Genomic DNA, 20,643 nt, shown 5'->3' with positions numbered 1-20,643 from the left:
AGTAGAGTAAAGAAGAGTAGAGAAGTGTAGAGATGTCTAAAGTAGAGTAAAGAAGAGTAGAGAAGTACAGAGATATCTAAAGTAGAGTAAAGAAGAGTAGAGAAGTGTAGAGACGTCTAAAGTAGAGTAAAGAAGAGTAGAGAAGTGTAAAGTAGAGACATCTAAAGTAGAGTAAAAGAGAGTGGAGAAGTGTAAAGTAGAGACATCTAAAGTACAGAAGTGTAAAGAAGAGTAGAGAAGTGTAGAGACGTCTAAAGTAGAGTAAAGAAGAGTAGAAGTGTAAAGTAGAGACATCTAAAGTAGAATAAAGAAGAGTAGAGAAGTGTAAAGTAGACATCTAAAGTAGAGTAAAGAAGAGTAGAGAAGTGTAGAGATCTCTAAAGTAGAGTAAAGAAGAGTAGAGAAGTGTAGAGACGTCTAAAGTAGAGTAAAGAAGAGTAGAGAAGTGTAAAGTAGAGACATCTAAAGTAGAGTAAAAAAGAGTGGAGAAGTGTAAAGTAGAGACATCTAAAGTACAGAAGTGTAAAGAAGAGTAGAGAAGTGTAGAGACGTCTAAAGTAGAGTAAAAAAGAGTGGAGAAGTGTAAAGTAGAGACATCTAAAGTACAGAAGTGTAAAGAAGAGTAGAGAAGTGTAAAGTAGAGACATCTAAAGTAGAGTAAAAAAGAGTGGAGAAGTGTAAAGTACAGACATCTAAAGTACAGAAGTGTAAAGAAGAGTAGAGAAGTGTAGAGACGTCTAAAGTAGAGTAAAGAAGAGTAGAGAAGTGTAAAGTAGAGACATCTAAAGTAGAATAAAGAAGAGTAGAGAAGTGTAGAGACGTCTAAAGTAGAGTAAAGAAGAGTAGAGAAGTGTAAAGTAGAGACATCTAAAGTAGAATAAAAAAGAGTGGAGAAGTGTAAAGTAGAGACATCTAAAGTACAGAAGTGTAAAGAAGAGTAGAGAAGTGTAGAGACGTCTAAAGTAGAGTAAAGAAGAGTAGAGAAGTGTAAAGTAGAGACATCTAAAGTAGAGTAGAGAAGTGTAAGGTAGAGACCTCTAAAGTGGAGACATCTAAAGTACAGAACTGTAAAGTAGACAAGTGTAAAGTAGCATAAAGAAGAGTCTAAATATGTCTAAAATAGAGAAGCTTGAAGTAAAGAAAAGTAGAGCAGAGGAGTCTAAAGTAGAGAAGTGCAGAGCAGTAAAATATACAGAAGTGTAAAGTAGACTAGAGAAGTTTAAAGTAAAAAGCAGAAGTCTGAAGTACAAAGGAGAAGAAAAGAAGTCCAAGGCACTGTCCAAATATCTTCAGATTTTTGTTTTTAAAAAACGTAGCTTTTAGAGAAGAGAAGAGAGAAGAAGAGAAGAATTTTTTGCACTGTCAGCTCCTCAGAGAGAACGGCGGGGAGCGGCAGAAATGTTCAAGCAGCATCGCAGCCTCTTTTCTGATTTCACGCTTTGATGCTCCTGACTGGGAGAGAAAGTTGGAGGAACTGTTTTACAGGAGCTCTGCATTATTTATGCTTTTACTTCAAAATAATCACTCATTCGGACGAGACAAGCAAACAAAATGCAGCCTTAACATCATCGGTTTGTTTACTTCAAAAGCCCCACGTTAACTTGTGGACTTGGCCTTGTGTTTGTGAAAGTGTTGCTAGCCCGTAGAGGAAAAAAGGAGAAATCTGACTGCTACAGCTGGACTTTGTGCTGATAATGTACACTAACCATACACCGAAAATTCACAGAACTGATTAAGCCAAATATTCTGTAGCAGCTGGTGTCCGTACCACTCCAATACACACACACACACACGCACACACACACTCACACAGAGGAGTCGTGCAGGAGCTGTAATCTCTGCAGTGGTGTGATTTCACTGCAGTTTAGCCATGCTCAGTTGCCTCTGGTCTATACAGCACAACTGCGCTGCCAGAAAGAGAGAGAAAGAGAGGAAGGAGAAGGGATAGAGCGAGAGAGAGGGAGAGAGAGAGATCAGGGATAAGATGTAGATGAAGAAAAAAACAGTAGAAAGAAAAAGCCTTCTGGCTCTGTGTCAGCATTAATGGAAAAGACTACATAGCTTGCTTAAAGCACAGTCCATTATCCTAATTGTATGATGCAGCAATTTCCTTGCCTGTAGAACCTTAATTTCTTCATTTAGCAAAGAAGGAGCTGGATAATGAAAAGGGGTTCTTAAGGTAGCATATGAGAACAGACACTGCAGAGGTTTGGCGTGCCTGCACATTGGGAAGAACAGCAAAGTCACGATTTTCTGCAGTAGTAAAACAACGCAGGAAAAAAAAACTAAATGGGATTCCCTTGTTACTTTCACGCTCTATTATAAAAGCTCGCCCCCCTCTCTCGGCTCTCTCTCACTTTGCCAAATGGGATTCTGTATTAAATTATGGGAAGCATGACACAGTCTTCCTGGATCTGCCGTAATATTTATATGTATGGCCATGTCTCAAAAACCACGCTGTTTTTCACAGGGCTCCATTCCTTGTCATCTTTTATTTTCTCTAGCATTTACACTGATCGGCCTCAAATGTGCCATGAAACCACCTGCCTAATATTGTGTAGGTCCCCCTCGTCCTGCCAAAACAGCTCTGACTTGTCAAATTATGCACTCCACAAGACCTCTGAAGGCGTCCTGTGCAGCAGATCGTTTAAGTCCTGTAAACTGTGAGGTGGGGCCTCCATGGATCGCATCAATGAGCCTTGGGCATCCATGACCCTGTCGCCGGTTCACCAGCTGGCCTTTCTTAGACCACTTTTCGTAGGTACTGACCACTGCATACTGGGAAGACCCCACAAGACCTGCCTGATGTTTTGGGGATGTAGTGACTTAGTTGTCTAGCTATCAAACTTTGGCTCTTGTCAAACTGGCTGAGATTCTTATGCTTTAAACATCATTTCAAAAGGCTGTAATGGCGATTCCACTCACTTTACCGGTCAAGAGAGTCTGAAGTCTTAATAAGACAGGTTCCTTTAAAATCCTCTCTAACCATGTTGTAATCACCTGCAACTGATGTGCGGAACCTGATTCTAAGTCCTAGGTTTCCTCACTATTTTTTTTGTTGTTTAATAATTACATTTTACAAATGATCTCTTAATATTGTTTATAATTTACAGAGTGTGTCATTAGTGCTGTTCAATTGGATGAAGTACAGCAGATTTTAAATATATAAATCACTGGACTCAGCATGGGAAAGTGTCTGAATAGCAGTTTTTAAGAATCTCTCACTAATGATGCATTCTGTCTGCCTGTCAAAATATCTGTATGTCCTAATATTACACAGGGCTGTTCAATCATATCTACAAATGCTTGATCAGTTTATTTGAAGATCACCTAATTGAACAACTCCAGGAGTGCTCCTGCTTGATTTGGATAAAAGCCTGCAGCCACTCTGGCTCTTTGTGGATAAGAACAGACACCCCTGCTGTAACGCACTACTTGATGCTATGTTACACAGAACAATGAGGCCTTAGTCACCAACCATTCTTGAGAAGAATCTCTTCTTAAAACCCACTTTTCTGACATTCACCAATGCTCTCTTATTTTTGGTTTTTTTCAGTTTGCGAGGACAATAGGACCCATTAGTTTAAGAGCAGAGCTGTGAACAATTCTGTGGATTAAAATCACCTCATGAACACATTTCTGAACATTCTCAGGAAGTTACTGATGAATGAGGCCCATTGTCCATATTCCTGTGTTCTCGTCCTCCCTACAGTCCTCTTTTTGGCTACAATCCCACTCTAAGCATTATAGATTCCCATGTGATCTTTGTAATTTAATCAGCATTTAAATGTTTGGTAGCCTTTCAACTTTCTAGCTCTGTTTTCACCTCAGCATTAGGTTATCCCTGACTTTCTTGGACTTATATAAGAAAGTTATTGCATAGTAACACTATTATTACTCAAACTACCAATGGAGACAACAAGAGTAGAATACAGGTACAGCATAGCTAGAATTCTCCAACATAATATGAACAATATTTGTGCTTCATTCATGTAAAAAGAGAATTATTATTAGAATAATATAATAGAACATATAATAGAATATATTAGATACCCCCCATTCTCTCTCATTTCAAGCTTCTCGCCTTGCTATGGATTATACACAGTATTGGAGAAAGTCAGGACTGGGCACTGTTTGAGTGAATGGGTGTATGTGAGAGAGACAGAGATACAGACAGAGAACAAAGCAGAGAAAGATAGGGGAAGGGGAGCTGAGAAAGGAGGAGAAACAGGAGGGAGGGTTAAGGGTGGATGATGAAGAGTATCATCCTGGACCTGGTGGTGTTAGAATGCTGATTAGGGGCTGCAGAATTGTTTGAGAGCCTTAAAGGTTGAATTTTCTTTACTAATCTTTGTCATATCAAAACATTTATTTATTAAAGCCTCATAGGAAGAACGTCCATTTTCCTCTTTTCTCTGAATGGATCAAAACTGTAACTTACTCTGCACTTGCAATTGTTGAGAGCTTAGAACATGTAGGGCTAGTTTCCCAGACATGGATTAAGCCTAGTCATGGACCTTTTCATAGAAAATATCCATTTAGAATATTGTGTAGTCCATGGTTAAGCCTAATGATTTACTATAGAGTCCTATACTTTATTCACAGTTCTACTGCTCCAGAGCCCAGTGCTGGGGGGCCTTAATATCCCTCTACACATAATTTAAAGCTCTCTACGGATGTCATGTGCTCTTCAGTACACAATTGCTGGGTAGATAATATACGGAAGCGTAATTAACTAAGGTCATCCTAATCATCATGCAGTTTTGACTGGATGACCTTTAGGCACTTCTTCACGGTAGGAAGTCAGAGCATCACCATCAGCATCAAGGGCCATCCTATCAAATCATTCATGGGGGTTTTAACACACACACACACACACACACATCTTCAATTGATTGCAAATAGGAAAAAGCTTACAATTATGTCTTAGCACACTTTACTGACAAAGAAAGCACTGATTTTCTGGAAGGCTTGTTAAGAAAAAGAAAAACTGAGTGAAAAAAGAGAGAAAAAGAGCTGTTTCTTTTATTTTTGTCCTCAAAATGCCTTTTTAAGTTTTATAAATTTCACCCATCATCGAGAACAAAGCAAAATTATGGAGGAACGAGGGAGAAATTGGTCACGTTTTAGTCAGTATTTCTGCCTTTTTGGGGCTGGGACCTGAAAAGCCCTCCTCATCTGATGAACATCTCCGATCTCAAAGGCCAGGCTGCAGTGGTGGTCACGGGTGGCCACGTGCGATTATGCCTTAAAAGCCACTGACAGCGGAAGGACAAAGGGAGAGAGGGAGCATGAAAGAGAAGGAAGCAGAGCGTGCCACGCGATGCCCACAGGGCTCTCCCCAGACAGACAAGGACGTGAAGGAAGGAGGGGGGGGGGAGAGAGGGAGGGAGAGAGAGAGGGAGAGAGAGAGGGAGAGAGGGAAGAAGAGAGATTGGCTCAGGGTTGATTGATTAATCTGTGACGCACGTAAGGCAATTCCAACTGATTTGATGACTCTACAGTAGCAAAGAAAAAACTCTCTGAAAAAGAACATGTGCTCTAATCCCAAGGTACAACATTCCAAACACCCTAAAGTTTCATTTGTCTGACAGCATTTACTGAAAACATCTACAAAAAAGCAAAAATATGAGAAAACTCATATTAGAGATTAGGCAATAATAATGCACCTGTCAAATTAAATGCCCTAACTATGAGCCTGGAGTACAGACTAAAGAGAAAACTGAGGAGAGATTGAGAAAAGTGAACCTTCAAAAAAATTAAACTGAGGCAGAGAACAGGGGGCTGAAAATATACCCACTTAGATACAGATACACCACTTGAGAAAGAAGCATGAAAACTTCTTATAGTTACTAAGAAGATCCTTAATCCTAACTAGTTCAACACTGAACCCTGTCAACAAAAGTGTTCACAGTGTATTAATGTTTAAATAAATAAATTTCTTTTAGCATCACTTTACTTAAATGGTCTTAGATGCTCACCTGACATTCAAATACCACTCAACTGAACTTGAGTTGAATGTAAATGACTATTGAATGTAACCCTACACCTAACCCTAACCATAAACGTCCCCTAGAATTAACCTAAGGGTTAGGTTTAGGGTTACATTTAATAAACAATCTTTTACATTCAACTTGGAGTTCAGTTGCATTTAAGAGACATTTAGTTGAATGTTAGTTGAGTGTCAGGTGAGCATCTACGACACATTTACAATGGACCATCCAAGTAAAATAATACCGTACTTGCCACTGACCCGAGGTTTTTGTCAGTGAACTCCAACATCAGTCAGCAACTCAAAAATCGGGGCTAAAATTGTGTAGAGTGAACCAGCCATAAAACTACCAGCAGAGACAAACAACATAATATAGGCAGGGCATAGAAAAAAATCATTTATGAAAAAGGAGAAATTTATTAGGGATTAGCACACCCCCCCACCCATAATGCATCCACATTATTCACCTTATTTTGCCACGCATAGCAATTCATCAAATTGTTAATGCAGATGCATCATATTCAAAGTGAATGCAGTCTAAAGTAGCTAGCTAATAGGCTATTTAAATGTTATTTAAAACCAGAGCAGAGCCAACTATCTTTCCAACACAACGCAAAAGGATTTTAGTGTTGTGATGCACCATATAACTTAGAAAGAATACAACCTGCGTCTATGGTTGAAGGCCCCTAAATGTACCCCCACCCACCCAGACATCAATATGTCTGCTTCATAGCTTCAGAGCTTCAGAGCTGAGCCATTGTTTTAGGTAAGGATGTTCTGATGTTGGTTTCCCTGTTTTAAAAAATAAGCGCTTTCAACCATAGACACAGATCTTTTTCTGTGGAAGGAAAGACAAATCAAATTAAACATATTTTGAGTCATTACCCCTAGCAGAGCATAGCATGATGTAATGCTCAGCAACAGCTTGACTTTTATTGCAACATTGCAGCTTGTCATACACTGACACCTCAACGAATAACTTACCTAGCCAGCCGGAGCTCGAATCAGGCACACACATGTCTGTCTCAGCACTGGGCAGGACAAAGCCCACCACGAAAACTTCCACCCCGTCCGACATGAGCGCCAGTCCGAGTGTGAAGAACAGCTGCCACTGAAACCTCCCGTGCCCGCATTCCTGGATGATTAGCTCGTACTGCTGTGCCAGTTCCTCCTCGTCTGCCTGCCTTTCGCTCTCCAGCTCCTTCCGGTCCTTCAGGCCGTCAGCCACAGGCCGCCCCAGAGCCACCTGCCCGTCCCCAGGCTTGATGTCTGAAGGGATGCCCTGGTACTCGCCTTCGTAGATCTCGTCCTCATCATCATGGCCTTCGGTGGCATCACTGGAGCCTTCTTCGTCATTGGCGCGATCGCCCTCATAGTTCCCCCCGGGCTGGCTGTAGTAGTCGCCATCGTCTTCGTCTTGGAAGCGGTGGTAGGCACGACTGTGAGAATACTCATCTGAGGCCCGGTCCACGACCTTATTGACCTTCTTAGCGGCTTGCCGTTTGGCCTCTTTGGCTATGTCCTTTGCCCCCTTCATCAGGGAAGTCCGGTCCCGGGGGTCTGTGTCGTCCATGGTGAGGGAAGGATCCGGTCAATGGGGAGGACGACTTCTGCAGTTAGCACAAAAGAAGAGCTTCAAACTCCCTGGCTCTCATTGGAAGAGTCTGAGAGAAAAGGAGGATAAGGTTTATGTTTAGTTGATTTACTACATTGGGGAAGTGTTTGAAGAACACAGTAATATCATTTTTGTAGTGAAAAAAGTTGCAAGTCAATTCTGCATCTCAGTGTGGAAGATGTGCATAGACAGGCAGCCAGACAACGCCCAAAAGCATATAGCATTTTCTCAGATGAATAAAAAAAAAAGACTCTGACTAGGAAGAAGTAGAAAAGAAGATAGATAGATGGGTGATATTGCCAAATATTGCCAGTGACTGACCACTAACACTTAAAAAGGGAAAAAGAACTGACCGAGAACTGCTATCAATAGCTGCGTTCCACATCCTAGGTTGCAGCCGGGAAAGGCTGCATTTCTCTGCCACTAGAAGGCTGTACCAAAGTAAAGGACCCTTTGTTTGCAGCCCAGAAATGCAGAGTGAAGCGATTTGGAGGACGCAACTGATGTATTTTTCCCAGTCCACAATTACCACAGTTCTCTGCGCACATTCAAAGTGGGAAAAAAGAAGGCACCATGAAAATAGCAGAAAACAAAGCCCTCAGCGCAGGGTTCCTTTTATCATTTTAATTGATTTCTGTGACAGTCCTACCGAGCCCCCCCAACCCACCCCACTATGGCCTATGCTACTAATGTATGATATTGTGATGATTATTTTCTGACAATATTGTACTAATAAGATTCCAAGATTGCTGCCTATCCTCACCAATGTATACTTTCAGCGAAATTCACCTTCACAAGCTTACAAGCTTGTTTATATACACTGTCGTCTATGAGTGCTCCAGTACTGCAGGTGGCGTTATGACATTTGATGCTCATTTCTATGACTATTGGAAAAGGTTTGCATGCTGTGAAGTACTGACATCTGCCACATGCACGACGCAGCGTTCACCAAAGTCAGGTGAACGCTGTCTCTGCGTGAAGTATATCAAAGAGTACTGCATTCAGAGGTGCCTAAGCAGGGATTGCCAAATAACTCATTGTTGTAACTCCTCTCCTCCCTTCACGCCTTCTCTTGTGAGTGTGGCTTAGTTTTCATGTTTCCTTTTAAGCATCAGCTGTGACATTTACCCCAGGTTCATGCCGGAAGAAATGGAAGCGAACAGTGTAGAGAGTGTGGCAATAACATGCTTACACTCCAAAATCCATTACCCACACTGCATGAGAACAAAGGCCACAAACAAGGCTTCCAAACCTGACTCGTATTAGACATAAGTGTTAGAATTATCCACAAATCTTAAAAAAGAAAAAGATAAAACATTCAACCCTGGTATTTTAATAGTGATTTGCATAACTGTACTTACACTTTATACTTCATGCTAATTATTTTGACCCCATTAAGCATGCTTGTAAGTTCTTCTCCCTTTCTATGATTGTCTTTTGCTCTAGATAGTGTTATGAATAATGCAAGCACAGAAGTGGGAACCTTCCATAAAACTCTCCCTGACAGTATCCGTTGGTAATGTAAGGGGTTTGGTAAAAAAGCATGAGGAAATTGAGAAGAATCATTTTACCAATGGCATTTCTTTAAAATGCTTCAAGCCACAGACACGAACGTCTACGTGATGTGAATCCAAATGCACTAGAAAAAAGCAGTGAGCATGTGCGACCTTACATTCTAGATAGATACCTGCCATCACGTCCTTATCAAGTGTAAGAAACTGTAAAGTAGTACAAAAAGGAGTGTTTAATAGTTAGCAGTTTAAGAACCACAAGGTCCTCTTAACTCGTGGAGGCACTGTGTGTCTCTCTCTCGGCCTGGGAACTGTGCAGCGTGGAGGTCTAATGAAAGCTGAAGCACTGTCAGGAGAGCTCTCACTGCCTCCCATCACTGACTGACTATTGGACCCCATAACATTATCTTACTATGCACTGTCACACTGCCCACTGCAAGGTGACTCTTCTGTATTCAGTTCTCGCACAGATTAATCGCTAAATTAAAGTGGGGTCCAACTTTTTTTTAAATGCCTGTACTGCATTAGGCTGCCAATGTAATTAGGCTTATATGGCGTAATGCAGAGGGCTATTCAAACCTATGCCTTTTTTGGACTCACTATATCCCCTCGTCCTTCATGGGCAGGTTTCCCAGATCCAGATTAAACCTCAGCCTAAACTAAAAGGTTTTCCAAAGGTGATTCACCACTGGCAATTCAATTTAGTCCTAAGGCTAGGCTTAATCCATGTCCGGGAAACCAGCCGTTCTGTACTGTACAAACTGTTCTATGCTGCTGGCTGTCTAGCACTGCACAATTGTAGGGCTGCAACTAACAACTTCGCAGCCCTAGTCGATTCTATAGTCGAGGAATTAGAAAAGAAAAGGCACCGTTATTAGTCTGTTAATTCTTGAATATTTGAAAATAAAAATAGGTTTCTTGTCCTTTTGCATAATGCTCTTTCAAACAAACAGCCCATCTTTTAAACCATATTCGCCATTGCTCCTGACGACACTGCATAATGCAGAATCAGCAAAAATCTAATCTTACAGGTTAGCTGATTCTACTAGAACTTTGCATTTCTATTCAAACTCCACTTCTAATGATACAAAAATGTCTCAGACAAAAACCTAAAAAGGAGAAGGGAAAAACCTTCTTAACTTTTTGCCACTACAGTGGCTCTAGAACATGCCACAGTGGTTTCCGAGATGCTACCACCCTTCACCATGTATCTTATTTTCATACCCTTTTTGGACACCAGTCAAATCATGCATACAACTGACTGGTGTGCTTGCTTATGTATACAGCAGCAAACCCTGTCATGTGGCATCTCTGACGTCCCATGCCGAGTTTATTCCAAATCAAGGGTGGTCATAATATTCTGATATGAATGTGACAGGGGGCGAAGGTAGTAGCACATCAAAAAATGCAACATTCGTAGGATGTTCTGGAGCTGCCGTAGTGAAGGTGTACAGAGAACAGACTTCTCAGACATTGAGTGCCTCTCAACAGAATAACAGTGGTGCGACTTTGGCAGGGTGGAGTTTTTTGTTTAACTCAATTAATGGCTGAACAGCCTATACTCGATCAAAAAGTACTGGGGCATTTTGCCCGCTTGCCCCCGTTGGTGGTCACAGGACAAAAGTCAACACAAATGGGACTTCTATGGTTTGATTTGAACACTTAACTTGCTCTAGCAGTACTGCCAGAACATGCTCTGTGCTCTAAAAACAGACAGTGTCATGCTTCCCTCCATCAGACGGTGATATCTTGCCATTAAAAAACAGCAACAGCAAAACAGCACCTGTAAAGCCTCACAGCTATGTGGCCTACCCCACGACGTAGAGCCATCCTTCAGTTCGTATGAATGCACCATATGCTCAGAGTCATACCCTTCCCTCCAAATAACGCACTGTTGGCCTTAACAGACTCTGATGGGATCAAAAGAGCCCAGCGGCCGGCTTCACTTTCATTGTGTTTGTATGCTGGTGAGGAGCTGAGTGGTCAGGCGGGGGAGCGATCCATTATCTGGCCTGCTGGATGGATGTGAACCGGCTGTCTGTCAGCGAGGCAGTGAGGCAGAGCTCCGCTCTCCTTCTGACAGCACCGATGAGACTCGCCACTGGGCCCTGCTAGGAAAAAGACCGCACAACCCCCATTCACTAGACCGACATTGGGGGCAGAGGCTTCATCGCAAGCTCCAGAGCTTGCTTCTATAGTGGGAACATAATTTGCTGGTCTGTTGAGTCCTACTCAGAGTATTGTGTTGGGTAAAGTATTCTATTGCAATTTAATTGCTATTGCAACTCTTTATGGACAAAAGTATTGGGACACCTGCTCATTCATTATTTCCTCCGAAATAACACCAAATGGTGTTGTAGGAGTAACTGTCTCTACTGTCCAGGACCTCCACACACAGTGTATACTGCATACCGTGCAGTTTGTACATTGTCTGTATATTACATGTAATACTAAAGTATTTGAAAAGACCAACACTGCTATTATTCAAAGCCAAAAAGGCAGCAGTACTGCTAGAGCAAGTTAACTGCAGTATGTCAACACTGGTTAAATGTAACATTAGCAAAGAGCAACAGAGTCGTGTTCATAATTCCAACAAGCAACAGCAGATAGGGAACCTCTGCAGCATCTGTAGGTGCTTTCAAAGTTTTCTAATCCCAAAGAGAGCAAGCAAAGTAACTTAAGAGTACAGTTTAGCCGTGATCACTCACAAGAGGACTGAAAATAGGCCTTGCACTCTCGATAGCCTCTGTCTGGATGATCTATGGTGTTTCTGTTCTCGCTGGTCTCTTTGGTGCGTATAAAAACAGCAGGTCAAGATCCACGTGCGTGAATGTTTCAGCGTGGCAGGCTGAAACACACAGTGCTGCTTCATAAGGGAATTTTTTTCTGATTATGCTACAATCAATTAGGTAAGAAACATAGTGTTTATTTCTTTAGACATTGCCTGTTATAGTTATGTATGAAATATATACACACAGTTGTTATAGATTTTTAAATATATAAAAAAATACATTTTTTTAAAACCTTGATTTAATTTGAGATCATAAGTATTAGACCACGCATTTGATTTTAATAACCACTTAATTTTTTATATAATTCCAATTCCAAGAGTTTGGGTGTCCAAGTACAAATATCTTCAATCTAGCTGTACATGCAGTACATTTAAACAAATGAAGGTAAAGGAGGGATGCTAAGAGTCATGTTTATAGCCACTGACCTTCCTATCATTTAAAATGTCCACAATCATGAATGCAATTAGGGTTGGGCAATATTACAATATCTACATTTTAATAACAGTAAATAATGTAATACTGTCATATTGTAATGGCATATAATGCTTCCTTAAGTATTGTGGACATCGTCAGTAGGGACGCCCTGGGCTTGTGTACCTTAACGCTGAGTATCAGCCAATACCAATCCAATCTTTGTGTTTCTTTGTAACTACACAAAATGGACAAAAGTATTGGGGCACCTGCTCATTCATTGTTTCTTCCAAAATCAAGGGCATCCAAAAAGAGTTGATCCTGTTTTTGCTGGAGTTCTAGTAGATTTTGGAGCATTGTAGTAAGGATTTGATTGCATTCAGCGACAAGAGCGTTTGTGAGGTCAGGATGTTTGATGATCACCACCATACCACTTCACTCCCAACCGCACAACCCATCAGACGAGTGCTGATGGGGCTTATTATATATATATTTTATTGGCAGTACTACTCTATAGGCACTGGGCTACATTATCTACATCGAATGCAAATGGATGTGTTTACACGGCTCAAATATGTCTCAGATCTTCTCCTGAAGTGGTTTGAGCGATCGGATGTTTATGTGTCTTGGCCTCATCCAGATATAATCCTGATCCTCAAGACACATGAAGTGACCAGGTGTAAACGAGGTCTTTGTAGTTTTCATCTGTAATCTTAAATATGCCATAATTTATCATTAAAAAGTGTATTACTGAGTATCATGATCACTTCTGTGATATTATATTTATGCCGTATCTCCCATCCCTAATGAGATGCACACGCTGTGGATAATGTAAATGAAATGTAAGATGAAAGTGAAGGTTATCATGGCATACACAAGTTGCCGGTTTGGACTACTACTCGTTTTTGCTTGCGTGAATTCGTCACTCTTTTTGACTTTGACAGACACGTCCACACATCCAGCTGAGTAACCGAAACTATGGTGGGTGGGAGGAGGTTTCTTTCATTAGTGTCAGACAGTGGGAATCAGCCAAGTCCAATCTCCTAATGGTCGGAGGCGGACATAATCACATCAAAACAGAAAGCAAATAACCTCGTCTATAAGGAGAAGGCTAGGACATCTCACGTTAAAAGATTGCATCAGGCACTGATGCTATTACGGAAAACGGAGAGGAGAAGAAAAGAGAGGGAGACAGACAGACAGACAGACAAGACGGCAGGCAGGATGAATAAGAGGAGGGGAAAAGAGAGATGTGTGTGGGATAACGAATGTGCTGGAGTCACTCCTTGTCACGACGCAATTACGCAATTGAAAGTGGCCCAAATTTTGGTTTTGGACTTTTTGGGACAATTATCCGAACCGTTTAGAATTATGTTATGTTATACTGCAGTATAACTTAGTGCTCATTTTCTGACTGTAGGTAGTATTACATGATACTATGGAGATTTGGGCCCAAGTGACCTTCCCTTTTTAATCCACCCGTTATTTCCATCGCACTTCCACATTTTACTATAGCAGTCCTTCCCAACTTTAGCATTAATCTTCACATCTCTGCCTTAGTCTCAACTACCCTTAACCTTATCTCCTTCCAGCCCTGGAAACCCTTTGCATTTGATTTACCAGTGTATCATAATGCGGCACGCCGCCATACACCGCCGCACACTAAAGCAAAGGAGGCTCAGATTATATCGGGCTTGTCGCTCTCAATTATGCCATGGCCGGCCGCTCCGCTCTGTAGGTGATTCAATAAAGGCGCTCTTCGATGGGCAGAGCGGTGGGCTGGGAACCTGCCCCCACATCACAGCACCCAAAGCCACGGGGGCTCCGGTGCGGATTCCTTTGCAGTTTCCGAGCTAAGCAGTGGACATATGTTCACCCAGGCATGCCAGCTATAGACCACTGAGACGATCTCTCCACCCAATGTTTGGGCTACACACGCCCGGGCAGCGTGAGAAGATGGGGGCACAGAGCCAAGCAGGCTGGGATGGTGAGCCACAGTGAGAGATGGAACGAGATAAGCAGGGATATAAAGATACAAATATGAGAAATGTGCATTTTAAGAGTGATATATCAGTCTTTCTAGGAAACGGGTTCCTTTGATGAAAGATTGATGAGCTGCATAAAGCACAGAAAATGTGCCGAAGTCTAGTTCCAAAGCTTAAAGCTACCAAGTCAAGTGCTCTTATAATAATAAAAAATGCTAGTTGATCAAACTTGTATTATTTTAAATAATCTTTGTATATCCCTGTTTACATTAGATATATTTATTTAAAAAAAACATTTAATGGTGAATATGGCTCCTATATCTGAATAAAAAGAATAACTTTAATAAGGATTTTATGCCTGATGTTGAAAAATATATCTTTTTAAGATGAAAATATCTGCTCTTGATGAAAATCTCATCAGTCCTCATCAGTACATTTACCAACGCAGGAAAAAACAAGACCTTCTGGATCTTCTTCAGTTTTGCTAAAACATCAATTTCAGTGCAGCACGATGCCGAAGACATACCGAAAAAGCAGAGCCATTTCTGTGGCCGTACGCATTAGTCCTCAACTAGATGCCGATCTTAGAGGACGGGACATAATCACATTAGTCCCCTGCTCTGAAAGGAGGACAGCTGTAGTAATAAAATTACAGGACATGGACGAGAGTAGACCTTCTATAGCTCATACTGATTCTCAGATAATGAATTATTTAGCTCTAAATTGCCCGTTTGCTTAAAATATACTCTAATGAGCGTGACTCACCAAGACAGGCTGATGTATGTGAACTTTGCGAAAGAGCCCTGTAATGCGCCGTGGCTGCTAAAGTGCTGGTCTCAAGGATACAACCTTGAGGCCTGGGAGTCTTCTGGCCAGTTTAACGAGTTATATATATATATATATTCTTTCACTTTCCAAGCTAGTTCATAATTTCAGCTGGAGTTACTCAGAACAGGACACTAGCTACAATAAACAATACACCCTTGTACTAATAGTGCTGAAGTGATGAGAATGAATCTACATATCCACAAACGTTTTAAATCAAAAGACTGAGAGAGCGTACAACAGCTCCAGCAAATCCGTACACCTTCAGGCTTCGGGCACACAAAAGCAAATCTGTAGTAAGACTAGGGTTGTGGGCTGCAGAGAAAGTTGCTCATGAGAAAATCATATATCCTATCACCGTGACACTTCAGCTCGAGCTAGTCGAGCTAGCTGACATGTGTCTTTCTGAACAGCTAATTTCACTTTTTTTTTATTACACTGCACATCAACATTAGTCCATTAGTGAAAGAGCTCATCCGTCTGTCTGAACTTACAGGCTGGATATGGGGCTTTTGTGTTGTTAGTTTCCCGCGAAAAACAAAACTACTGGCCGTTACAGCAAGAGCGCGCGCCCCTCTCCCTCTCTCTCTTTCTCCCTCTCTCTCTCTCACTCTCTCAGTACCTCTCTCTTTTATTTTCTCTCTCTCTCTCTCACTCTCTCAGTACCTCTCTCTTTTATTTTCTCTCTCTCTCTCTCTCTCTCTCTCTCTCTCTCTCTCTCTCTCTCTCAATACCTCTCTCTTTTATACCTCTTTATTTTCTCTCTCTCTCTCTCCCAGTACCTCTTTATATCTCTCTCTCTCTCTTCTCTCAGTACCTCTTATCTCTCTTTCTCTCTTTCTCTCAGTACCTCTTTATCTCTCTTTCTCTCTCTCTCTTTCTCTTAGTACCTCTTTATCTCTCTTTCTCTCTCTCTCTCTTTCTCTCAGTACCTCTTTCTCTCTCAGTACCTCTTTCTCTCTCTCTCTCTCTCTCTCAGTACCTCTCTCTTTTATTTTCTCTCTCTCTCTCTCTCTCTCTCTCAATACCTCTCTTTTATACCTCTTTCTTATTTTCTCTCTCTCGCTCAGTACCTCTTTATCTCTCTCTCTCTCTCTCTCTCTTTCTCTCAGTACCTCTTTATCTCTCTCTCTCAGTACCTCTTTCTCTCTCTCTCTTAGTACCTCTTTATCTCTCTCTCTCAATACCTCTCTCTCTCTCTTTCTCTCTCAGTACCTCTCTCTCTATCTTAGTACCTCTTTCTCTCTCTCACTCTCTCTCTCTCAGTACCTCTCTCTCTCTCTCAGTACCTCTCTCTCTCTCTCTCTCTCTCTCTCTCTCTCTCTGCAGAGTGCTGTGACCGCTCGCGGCGGAATGTCCGCGCGCGCAGTGTTCTACTCCAGCGGTCGAGTCGCCTCGGCTCATGTCAGAGAGAGAGAGAGTTTAGAGAAGAGCCGCTGAAGACACTAGGTGTATTCTTCAGAGAACAGCCTCGCCCTTTTATTTTACAGAGAACTCACTACTTTACTACAGTACCCCCCCCCCCCCCCCCCCCCCACACACACACACACACAAACACACACCCTCCAATTTGTAAAGAACTGCAGGGAGACGTAAAGTGCGCCAGTCTCCCGAGCTGAGGTGAACTAGGCACACTGGGGTCTGGTGGTTATGGGGTAGTGGGGTCTTCCAGGACATTAAACTCGCAGTAACTCGGGTGGGTAACCCATTAGCCCCGCTTTCGCCCTCGTAAACCACAGCGAGACGCCGAGCACGAGCGAGGGGGAAAGACGAGCGGCTCAAAGTGGAGACTTACCTTTTAAAGGGGGGGTCGGTTCTGGTACTCCATTGTGGTGAAGCAGGTGCTGGAGTCCTGTGAACACGGCTTCACCTCAGAGGAACATCCAGAACCTCTGAGAGAGAGAGAGAGAGAGAGAGAGAGAGAGAGCTGCAGTCCGGCGTGCTCCTCCGCAGTACTTCAGAAGACTGAGAGAGAGAGAGAGAGAGAGAGAGAGAGAGAGAGAGAGAGAGAGAGAGAGAGAGACATCCAGCTGGGCTGGTTGGTTGGTTGGCTTTGATGCTTTGCGGACGGAATCACCACATCTGGTGTGACGTAGGCGGAGATAAAGTCAGTGACTGCGGCGCTTTAGAGAAGATCTCTAGAAACATCTGTAGAAGACGAGGGATATGGGATAGGAGAAGCTGCTCTTCTGCTTGTCTTACAACACCACAGCCACCACCCTGACTGAGACTTCAGATTTAACTGAATTCTCCCTCTCGTTAAAGTCCTAGATAGATGCACTGTATGTCCAAATGTTTGTGGACACCCCTCCTAATGAATGCATTCGGCTACTTTAAGTTGCACCCGTTGCATTTAGCTAACGCTTACAGAGGTGGGCAAATGTAGGGTTAGGAGTCTTGCCCAATGACTCCACTTATTGGTGTAGCGCAGCAAAGTCACCCAGATCAGGGATCAAACCCACTGCTGACAAAGAATGTGCAAGTGCACACACGCAGCTTGTCTAGTCCCTGTAGAGAACAGACTGCTAATAGAATAGATAAACATGAACCTATTGGCACCATGTCTAATGCCAGGCATGGACCAAAGGGGTATAAAGCCACCCCCCCCAGCATTGAGCTGTGGAGCAGTGGAACTGTGTTACCTGGAATGATGGTGATGCTCTATCCAATGGATGGACTTTTGGGATGAGTTGGGTTGGTGATCATCCAACATCCTATTCTCACGAATGCTCTTGTCGCTGAATGCAATCACATCCTCACAGCAATTGTCTGGTGGTATCTAGTAGAAAGACTTCTCTGGGCAGTAGATGCAGTTACAATGAATGATCAGCTGTCCCAATACTTTTGTCAATATAGTCTATGTACAGTCATGTAAAAAAATAGGACACCCCATTAGATCATTGGGTCTTTATTCATTTTTGATAAATATGGACTTATCATATGAACAACTCCAGTAGTCCTAGTCCTACCTGTAGGTCCTGTGATGACATTTTAGGATTTTAGCAGACTTCAGGTCTGCTTCTGGGCTGAATTTGCAAAAACAGCCTAACCTGGTCACACTGGCAGTTGTTGCACTTGTCAATTATTTAGTGGACAGTGGAACAGCTGATTTCTAATTGTTCTGAGATCTTTTTAAACCGTTCCAGGTCTCACCTGCCTCTGCAACCTTGTTTCTGAAGGTCTCAGAGAGCTCTTTGGATCTGGTCATGGTGATACCACTCAGTTCACCCAAAATCCTCTCTAACCATTCGCAGCTGATGTGGAGCAGCTGATTCTAATTTCAGGTATTTTAACTAGTAAGAAACGTGGAGGTGTCCTAACTTTTTCCTCCCTAGAAAACTATATTTCTATTAATATTGATGCCACAGCATCACAGATGTCACAGTGTGTGTGTGAAAAAGTTCATAGTGCACCACAATTAGAAGCACATTCATTTGTGTAGTATGTAAAGTATAGAAGTGTGTGGTTCATAGGATGCATTGTACAATAATACATCTCTCTTTTTCTCTACATCTCGCTCTCTCTTTGTGTGTGTGTGTGTGTGTGTGTGTATTTGGGCTCACGGTTCTAAAACTACAGAAAGAAACCCTTAGGCGATTTGCTATTGCCATCTATTACAGCATACACTTTCAAACAACAAAGCATGCAGAGCAGTTATAAGAATAAAGTAGCCCAGGAAAGCCATACTGAGGTCTTCTGCATGTCTCTGCGTATCTCTGACTGTCCTAGCAGCTTCATTTCAGTGTTAAATGACCCATGTCATTAAATCACAAATCAGTCCAGTCAATCACTTCCCAGTCCAGACAATCTGCTTTTTGAGGCACAATACAGGACATCCAATTAGATGAGGCTTATTACCAAGACATGTCAAGTTTATATATATATATATATATATATATATATATATATATATATATATATATATATATAAAATCTGATATGTTATATGTTATAAGCCTTTATATATAAACACAATATAATGATATATATATATATATATATATATATATATATATATATATATATATATATATATACACACACACACACACACACACACACATATATATATATATATATATTTATATATATATATATATTGTGAAGTTTGTGTTGGTTATGTGCTGTAAACAGAGATACATATAAATATTCAAGTAAATAAATAGAAATAATACCTGTTTACAACACATCATATACATGTTCATGTAAAAAGGAATAATAACTGTTTACTGCACATAAACAACACAAACATCACGAGTGGACCTCCAATGGGGAAAAACAGACCACTGGAAGTGAGAGGCTACCACTGTGTCAGAGCTATTGATTTCGACAGTGAATACGCTGAACTGTAGCTGACCACCAAAAACCAGCTCTATCAGGCAAACGAGCCTGTACTCCAGTTGCTGACAGCCTGTTACAAATGGCTACAGTATTCGAAATATATGAATAGATGATTTTGGAGGCATACTGCTATGTCTTAATGAAGACTCTGACTCTGATATGATTCTATGTTTACACCTAGCTACTTCATGTGACTACTACCAGGACTGTTTTGTAATAAGTCTATAGTCAAATCCCTTTACACTTGGAAGTCAAACGTGTCTATGGTTAGTTGGACTAAAACTTGGTCAATGATTGGGACAGAATATGCAAATTTACCAGCATTGCAGCACTTATCGCTGGTGTTCCTGTTGTACTGGAAGGGGTATTGGTTGTCGAATGCTTCTTGGCAAGGCGGATGACTTTACCCTGCTTTAACATGTGGCTCAAATGCATCTCAGACCACCTCCTGAAGTGGTTTGAGTGATGGGATTTGTATCTGGTTTAATATAATAGATGCACTAAGTGACCGGGTGTAAACAGGGTCTTTATATAAGCTCTTCAGTGTTCTGCTTTTTTGAAAGAGTCCACAAACCCATTGTACACTATCATGGCAATAATCTATAAAGGTACACCTCTCTGGTGATATATACAGTATACTAATTGGTTTTAAGCTTCTATTACGGCCCAGCAAGAACTATAGAAATAACACGTACACGTATCTGTGAAAAGAATAACAACGCTTCAGCCTTTGTCCTCTAAATGAGGTGATTGTAATGGCGTGTGACCTTAGGCTTTGGTGCTTTTCATGTATGACTGAGACTTGGTGGGGGGTTGGAAGGGGAGGAGGGTGCTCCCACAGCATGCTGACTACACTTAGAGCCAGAATGATGGAAAGCCAAGAAGCACTTAACTTAATGAGCCGCCAGTGTGGAATATACTGCGCCTGCATTAGGTCCATCAGGGTTTATCATGTGAACGGCCAGCAAAATTCCACCCATGTTACTCGACAAAGAAACGATGCATAGCTCAGATAAAAAACCTATGAATACAGATGGATGCAAATGTATAGTGCATGGTAATAGCAACTGCTAATGTATCTTTTCCTTTTAAGGTATTAAACCAATTTTATTATTATTGCATATCTAAAGTTGTGGTTGGATGTTTGCAGAGTCTCTTGGGCTTTTAGTGA

At 41.7% G+C, this 20,643-nt stretch overlaps 1 protein-coding gene across 1 annotated transcript in view; it reads right to left on the bottom strand.

Annotated features, from left to right (window-relative positions):
* Window positions 1-17,052, bottom strand: part of sv2ca (synaptic vesicle glycoprotein 2Ca) — a 52,562-nt gene extending 35,510 nt beyond the window's left edge. The window contains exons 1-2 of the mRNA XM_072664917.1: window positions 16,927-17,052; window positions 6,977-7,656 (exon numbers count right to left, since the gene is read on the bottom strand). Coding sequence (XP_072521018.1) covers window positions 6,977-7,565 — 589 coding nt within the window. The 5' untranslated portion in view covers window positions 7,566-7,656; window positions 16,927-17,052. The remainder of the gene's footprint in view (window positions 1-6,976; window positions 7,657-16,926) is intronic.
* Between the last annotated feature and the right edge of the window lie 3,591 nt (window positions 17,053-20,643).

Source organism: Salminus brasiliensis, chromosome 20 (assembly GCF_030463535.1).
Source record: "Salminus brasiliensis chromosome 20, fSalBra1.hap2, whole genome shotgun sequence".
NCBI lineage: Eukaryota > Metazoa > Chordata > Actinopteri > Characiformes > Bryconidae > Salminus > Salminus brasiliensis.
The sequence above is the reverse complement of the archived record's forward strand: the minus strand, read 5'-3'. Positions and strand labels throughout refer to the sequence as shown.